General features: G+C 39.0%; 2 protein-coding genes across 2 annotated transcripts; one reads left to right on the top strand and one right to left on the bottom strand.

Annotated features, from left to right (window-relative positions):
• Nucleotides 1-395: 395 nt before the first annotated feature.
• LOC134649440 (signal peptidase complex catalytic subunit SEC11A) lies at nucleotides 396-2423 on the bottom strand. Its single transcript, XM_063504192.1, has 4 exons — nucleotides 2302-2423; nucleotides 1960-2219; nucleotides 1528-1705; nucleotides 396-559 (listed from the first exon to the last, which is right to left on the bottom strand). Exons 1-4 carry the CDS (start codon nucleotides 2347-2349, stop codon nucleotides 509-511), a joined length of 537 nt encoding a protein of 178 aa, XP_063360262.1. The 5' UTR covers nucleotides 2350-2423; the 3' UTR covers nucleotides 396-508.
• A 484-nt stretch (nucleotides 2424-2907) lies between these two features.
• Nucleotides 2908-7284, top strand: LOC134649425 (NEDD8-activating enzyme E1 catalytic subunit). Its single transcript, XM_063504171.1, has 7 exons — nucleotides 2908-2926; nucleotides 3051-3392; nucleotides 3621-3781; nucleotides 4033-4201; nucleotides 5422-5671; nucleotides 6317-6536; nucleotides 7043-7284. The coding sequence occupies exons 2-7, from the start codon at nucleotides 3055-3057 to the stop codon at nucleotides 7252-7254; spliced, it is 1350 nt and encodes a 449-aa protein (XP_063360241.1). The 5' UTR covers nucleotides 2908-2926; nucleotides 3051-3054; the 3' UTR covers nucleotides 7255-7284.
• Nucleotides 7285-8063: the final 779 nt, after the last annotated feature.

Here is an 8063-nt window from a genome sequence, read left to right as displayed (position 1 = left end):
TGCTTAACTTCGGTCAAAAATCACGTTTGTTGTATGGGAGCCCCACTTAAATCTTTATTTTATTCTGTTTTTAGTATTTGTTGTTATAGCGGCAACAGAAATACATGATCTGTGAAAATTTCAACTGTCTAGCTATCACGGTTCGTGAGATACAGCCTGGTGACAGACGGACGGACGGACGGACAGCTGAGTCTTAGTAATAGGGTCCCGTTTTTACCCTTTGGGTACGGAACCCTAATGGTACACCTACTAGAATTAATTCCAAAAACTACCATTTACTAGACACTCACCACATAGCTTATTTACCAACTGTACGAGATAAGTGGTAGATGTAAGCCTATTATTTCCAACTTACTATTTTCGACGCGAAAACGAAGAGGATACAATATAAAATATTTATTAATAACACTAGAGAGAACCTCATTTATTCATAAAATTAAATACACCATTGTGCCGATGTTACTTCTTTACAAATGCTTATGTTCACGACTCTCAGATCAAAATGTCGTCACTCTCTGTGCACTAGCACGTAGATTGCTAAACACGCCAACACAGCAAACTGGAATTGAGAAAACATAACTTTTCAATAAAATATAGATATTTATAAAATACTTTAAAAAATAACATATCTTAACACATTAACTGCCAGCGACTCGCTAGGAGAGTTCACTGTTGGTAGGCGCTTTTCGCTACATACGGTTTTTCCCGTGTTATCGGCTACGCTCGTAGCGCGTAGCTCGCGCTGGCACCGAATGTGTTAAAGTCACGTGACCGCAATTCCATACAAACAAATTAAACTACTAAATACTATTTAAGTGGTGGTGGTGTTATTTTGCCTTATGGGCTATGTTTTATTCAAGTAGACTAAAGTTACTTGTAATTATTTTTTATATAGGTAGGTATGCAAATAAAAATACATTTCTAGTTGGTGATGCCAAGGCCCGAGTTAAAACCAACCCCCAGTCTTTGTAGGCTAATAATTAACAGAACAGAGACCAGAGCAAATAAGTGACCATTTTCAAACAGCCCTTAGTAAGGACTAGGCCAATTAAGTTTTGACTCTTTGTCAACTTTACAAGAGTTAAATTTAAGCTAGAGAAATTTTTTAAACCCAGTTTTCTAGAGGTTGTAATATCATGAATAAAATAAAATGACTGATATAGGCAGTACTCTGTTGTTTGCCAGTGAGGAGAAAACCTGAACCTCTAGCATCCCACCATCTTAATTTTAAATTGAACAAATGTATGTCTATCATGACCTAGCACCCATAGTACAAGCATTGCTTAGTTTGGGGCTAGGTTGATCTGTGTCAAATGTCCCCTGATATTTCTTTATGTGCTTTTAAAAACAAATTCTATTCTATTCAATTTTTTAATACCATTGATTCAAATTTGACTGCCAATTTCTTGTATACAGCCTCTAGGAGTTAATACATGAATTTTGTATTACTACTATTAGTAGTACCATCTTGGCCTTGACGCCTTTTGTCTGAGACAACTAATTGCTAATTTCATTCAATTATCTCACCTTAAACTTAGGATATTCATTCATATAAATTGTGACCATTCCAACGTAAGGCAGAAATCCTCTGGCGCGGCCCACTACATCCTTTTTCGTAAGCCATAACTGGCCCTGGGCGTACAGACCTCGATCATCCACACTATTGTTATCTCCTTTGGTTAAAAATTTAACAGTGCCGTTGTTCCTGGAACAATAAAAAAAAATGTTGTAGTACTGGATTATACAGTTCAACTTCTCAAAAATGTTGTTTAATTTTAATGAAAAATAACAGGTACTTCAATGGTATTTCCTGTTTGCTTATTTATAGAACTGGAACTGTATATAAAAACATCAGTTTGACTATTCATACGTTATTAAATTGTCATCAAAATTTGAAATACTAACTGAATTTTATATAGTGAATTAAACAAAGCTTGCAAAATGTTTAAAATCACTTACTTTTCATGTAGTTTCAGTACTCTATGAACAATAGGAATGTCGCGGCCCTCAACCTTAAATACGACGATTTCTCCAACACGAACCGGCTCCTCGGGGTAATTGGTGAGGAATAACAGATCGCCTCTGTGGAAAGCGGGCTCCATACTGCCCGATAAAACGACTACGATCGGACTTTCGCTCCCCGTGACCACCATCAAACCTTTCCATATCATAAGCGCGGAAGACACTATCATACCAAAGCTCAACACTTGGTAGATAAACTGAAAATCAATGAAAATTCATATGAATAACAGCCAACGCGCCGCTCACGTCATCTCACAGAATTAATAAATGAAAACATACCTGTCGCTTGTTCATGCGTTTCACATCGTCAAATAAACTGTCCAACATGGTTATTTATTATTAAAATTAGGGGTTGTATTTTGTAATATATTAAATAGATGGTTATCCGGAATTACTTGCTATCGTCGAAGTCGTCGACAGAAACAACCACGTCAGAATTGTCAAAAACCACAGATAAGATGCAACGACTCGCTGACACGTTTTTAGTAAACCGTATATTAGATTTTTTAAATGTGTCTCGAACATGTTCGAGGGCTCTTATACATACATATATATATTATACTACTCTTTGAGGCCAAGGATCCCGGCTCCAGACCAAATCCGCTGTCATGGTGTCATATCATGTCATATCCGCATCCCACACATGAATGAGAGCGAGAAACAGATATCTCTTTCTCGCTCTCACTTATGGGTACGACGCACTAAGGTCGCGGTGCGGTGCGATAGTGTGGTATGGCTATTACGAGATGTGGCTGTGACTTTTGTTTTGACAGTGACACTTTTGATTTGACATTCTTGAATTCATTGCTTCGATTGCTTGTGATTTTGTGCATTTGCCGATGTTATATATTTATTTAACTAATTTCTATTTAATTTAAGGTATTCATATTTTGAAGATAGTATCGTAAGTTCTCCCCAAGTATACTACATTTTATGTTTACTAAATTTCAATCAGATCAGGAGAAACTTGGCTATTACAGTTGATTACAATTCACCGGTTTATAGAAATTTACATTTATTTTCAACAGAGAAATGGCTGGTAGCGAGAACCAGACTTCGGAATACCTCCAAAGAAGATGGCTAAATATACGAAAACTATTAGAAAGATCTGGTCCATTTTGCCACCCTGATTTTGAACCTTCTGCTGAAATATTAGATTTCATTATGAATTCGTGCAAAATCTTAGTAATAGGAGCTGGGGGTCTTGGCTGCGAATTACTAAAGGACCTAGCCCTGATGGGCTTTAAAAAAATCCATATTATAGATATGGATACAATAGAGTTGTCTAATTTGAACAGACAATTTTTGTTTAGAAAGAATGATATTGGATTATCAAAGGCTAAATGTGCTGTTGAATTTGTTAATAATCGGTGAGTCAAATTATTTATCTATACTTGCCCAAACAGACGGCTAATAAACAACTTTTAAAAATAAATTACACTGCAAGATTTCATGGCCTTGAGTTTGAATCTCGCCCAATTTGTCCACAATAAATAAAATCATCAAAAAGAATTTATTTCATTAAATAGTACAATCATATCTGCAAACTTTGAATGTTAAATAAAAACTTTGTATTGACAGAAATTAATTTTTTCAAGAGTCCCAGGTTGTGAGGCCATTGCTCATCACTGCACCATCCAGGATATGGATGAGGGTTTCTACCGGCAGTTCCACATTGTTGTCTGTGGTCTCGACTCCGTTGTGGCTAGGCGTTGGCTTAACGGCATGCTGATGTCCTTGCTTCAGTATAATGATGATGGTAATTATAGCATGACTTTAACAAATTATTTGTGTCCTTTTAAAGATGAATTATGAAACTTAACAAATTATTGGTATCCTTTTAAAGAAAGTCTGTGCTTAAAGATAATTTATGCAATACTAATCATTGTAATAATTACACTTGATCATTATTATCAAATTGAGAATGATTTCTTGTTCAGCAGGGTATTCCCTGTTAGATAAAATATTTTTATTCATGTATACGTTTTGTGTAAAACCTACTTTTTTCAGGAACTTTAGATCAAAGCAGCCTGATACCTCTAGTGGACGGAGGTACTGAAGGCTTCAAAGGCAACGCCCGAGTGATCCTGCCGGGCATGAGCGCATGTATTGAGTGCACACTGGACCTGTATCCACCGCAGGTCACATTCCCGCTTTGCACTATTGCTAATACACCAAGGTAAACTTAATTCTTTGTTCTTTAACTATCCTATGCTCTTCCTCAGTCAGGGCTCGAAATATGTACAGTCAGCAATACCTACTATTCGCTTAGCACCTTTGCATACAAGATACATAAAAAACGTCTAAATTTTAGTAATTTTTATTGAAAAAAAACTGGCCAAGTGCGAGTCGGACTCACGTTCCAAGGGTTCCGTACATTAAGTCCCACTCACGCTTGACTGCTAATTTCTAATAGGTTTTTTTGGCTAATGACAAAATTACCTAGCAGTCTAGCACTTACGCCGATGCTAAGACGTTCCTGTACCGACCTGTTCCACATCCGCATCCGCATTAAATCCGCATCGATTTTATGCGGATGCAGATGCGGATGTTGAAAACAGTGCGGAAGTTCCGCGGTTACGGATGCGGATATTCGCAATATCCCTGATACAAACTTCTATGGAAGGGGGGTACCTTTTCTCTGCAGCCAACTGTACATACAAAATTTCACCTAATTTTGTTCAGCTGTAAGCATGAAGAACCAACATATCTCTTTGTTACTTTTGCTTTTATAATATTAACAGAATTAGGCTATTAGTAGGGACTGAGGTGGGTATTCCACCTGTCCCATTTCTTGGTCCAATGTGCATTGCGTCTTACTCTCTCAATAAGCAAGATGTGAGATGCAAATACCACCTGTCCAAGTCCAATGTGGACAGGTGGAATACCACACTTAGACATATGCACTCACAAATGTCAAAAGTTGGTTTATTGAGAGTCTTAGTGATTTTAGTGAACTTTGGTGGACCATGGTACATGATGTTGCATAGTTTTGCGAGAAGACAATAGTTGCAAAAAAAAACGAAAAAGGTTACCTTATATCTTTATTTCAGATAGCGCTGGTGGCCTAGCGGTAAGAGCGTGCGACTTGCAATCCGGAGGTCGCGGGTTCGAACCCCGGCTCGTACCAATGAGTTTTTCGGAACTTATGTACGAAATATCATTTGATATTTACCAGTTGCTTTTCGGTGAAGGAAAACATCGTGAGGAAACCGGACTAATCCCAATACGGGCCTAGTTTACCCTCTGGGTTGGAAGGTCAGATGGCAGTCGCTTTCGTAAAAACTAGTGCCCACGCCAATTACTGCGATTAGTTGCCAAGCGGACCCCAGGCTCCCATGAGCCGTGGCAAAATGCCGGGACAACGCGAGGAAGATGATGATGATATCTTTATTTCAGATTACCAGAGCACTGTATCGAATATGTAAAGGTACTGCAATGGTCCAAGGAGAACCCGTGGGGCAACACCACTGCCCTGGACGGCGACGACCCACAGCACCTTGCCTGGGTCCTAGAGAAGGCGCAGGAAAGGGCGATGAAGCACGGCATTACTGGAGTCACGTATAGATTGACGCAGGGTGTGTTGAAGAACATTATACCGGCGGTGGCCAGTACGAATGCGGCCATAGCGGCGGCTTGTGCTACTGAGGTAAGTTTATGTTAATTCGCAATTAACACAGCTAAACTGTGGAATGAACTGTAGCTCGCGGTATTTCCAGACCGATACGACCGTAATTTTTTTAAGCAAAGAGCGTACGGCCATCTTAAAGTCCGGCAATGCACTTACAACCCATCTGTTGTTGCGGGTGTCCATGAGCGAAGGTAATTGCTTACCATCAGACGATTCGTTTGCTCGTTTAGCCCCTATATTATTAAAAAAAAATACAAACTTATCCTTTAGCAAGGTACCTCACTTCCTCCTCCTCCTCAAGGTCCTGCACTTCGAAAAAAAAATTTTTTTTAAGGAAAAAACAATCTTTCATGTGGAAACAGTTTAGAGCCAGTAACCGCTACCAACTGTTAGTATGTTATGTTGTATGTCATTCCAATTCCATGGTTCCTTTTTAATTTTTCCTAGTTTTTACTCCCTGCTATTTTGCACAGGGTGAATTTGCCAATGTCGGTGTTGACTTTCATTCAATTCATTCCATAGTTATTGGTATCCAAAACTGCGGGGAGACAGTGGCGCAAGCCTAGTACTAATTACTAATGACGTCATCAGAATGGCTCCAGCCTCTTCTCTCCTGTGCTGTGACAAAACATTGCAAAACACAGCTCTTATCTCCTTTTCCAGGTATTCAAGCTAGCCTCATCCTGCTGCGTGAACATGAATAACTACATGGTGCTGAACATAGCGGAAGGAGTGTACACGTACACGTTCAGTGCCGACCGCCGCGCGGATTGCGTAGCCTGCAGCAACACCACTAGGACCATGGAGCTGGAGTCACAAGCTACCCTACAGACTATACTTACTAAGCTCCAGGAGGAACCTAAGTATCTCATGAAGAGCCCAGGTCAGTTTGTGTTTTATTCCGTGTAACACAGCTCTCAAAGTTGACAGGATATTGCAGTGAGTTGGGAGAGCCATAACCAACATTAGAGTCTGTGCGGAAAGAGAAGAGGAAGATCTTTAAAAATTTGATTTTGATTTGATATTACTTACAGCATTGCGTTTTTAGCGCTCACTAATTAATGTTTAAAAGAGATTTCAGTGAGACCTTTATTGTATCAATATTAAAAAATGTGCCAATTAAGTCCAAGCTCCGGGTGGGTTAGATTATCTGACAGATCTTTGTGATCATCGACAAGTTCAAGTTCAAAGTTCAAAATATACTTTATTCATGTAGGCCTAGCAACAAGCACTTATGAACAGATGACATCAGATAGAGAAGGAAGGAATTCCGTTGCAGCAAAGTTTACAAAAACGGAACCCTTATAGGATCACTTTGTTATCCGTCTGTCCGTCCATCTGTCTGTCTGTTAAGACCCTTTTTAACTTAAGATTTCTTTTTTTTTTCAGGCATTACCACTATTATCAATGGGCGCAATAAAACGCTGTACATGTCTTCAATCAAAAGCATAGAAGAGAGAACAAGGGACAACCTGAAAAAGAAGATAACCGATTTAGGATTATATAATGGCGCTGAAATCCTGGTGGCAGATATAACTACTCCTAACACAATCACGATAAAGTTGAAAGTTACTGAAAATGCAGATGTTGAGATGGCCTAGTTATGTGTAACAAATAAAAATGATGTTTAATGTATCTTGAGTTTCTTTAAAATCTTGCACTTAGAAGACTCATTAGTCATAGAACACTCATGGCCTGCAACAGTCAGCACGTTACTTGCACAACGCAGCGGCATTTGGGTCATATTTTTTTTAGGATGAGTTCTATTCTGGTTCTATTAGCGACATTGTTATGCAATTCTAGTTCGTTGGTTGAGCGTCCTTCCTATAAAATTCCGATATCACAATAAATGGACCTTAAATCATAATTTATACTTGGTCAACCAGATCTTGACAGTAGAAAAAGGCGGCAAATTTGAAAAATGTAGGCGCGAAGGGATAACGTCCCATAGAAAATTTGAATTTCGCGCCTTTTTTTACTGACAAGATTTGGTTGACCAGCTATAATTGGTGGATCACCTTATCGGTGCTTTATCGTCACCGTGCGCAAGCACTTCGTACGTATTAAAGGCCTGTCCAGACGAGAACAATTTATCGCCAATCTGATTAAATTGTCCGATCAAATCAGGTGGTGCGGACGCAAACGGCAATTTGGCCACTTTCACCAGTTTTAAATTTATGGTGATATTTGAGCGCTCTAAATTAAGAAAAATGCCCCTAAATGAGAATACTAGCGTCACGAATTGGTATTCTTGCGTCTGCATCCCATTTCGGTAATATCGGCCATAATCGGCGATCGAATTCGTCCTTTGCGTCCGGCCGGCCTGATTTGATCGGACAATTTAATCAGATTGGCGAAAAATTCCACCCGTCTGGATAGGCCTTAATTCGTACTGCGGTATTTAAAAAAA

This window comes from Cydia amplana, chromosome 7 (genome assembly GCF_948474715.1).
Source record: "Cydia amplana chromosome 7, ilCydAmpl1.1, whole genome shotgun sequence".
Taxonomy (NCBI): Eukaryota; Metazoa; Arthropoda; class Insecta; order Lepidoptera; family Tortricidae; genus Cydia; species Cydia amplana.
Note: the sequence above shows the minus strand (reverse complement) of the source record. Positions and strands in the feature narration are given on the sequence as shown.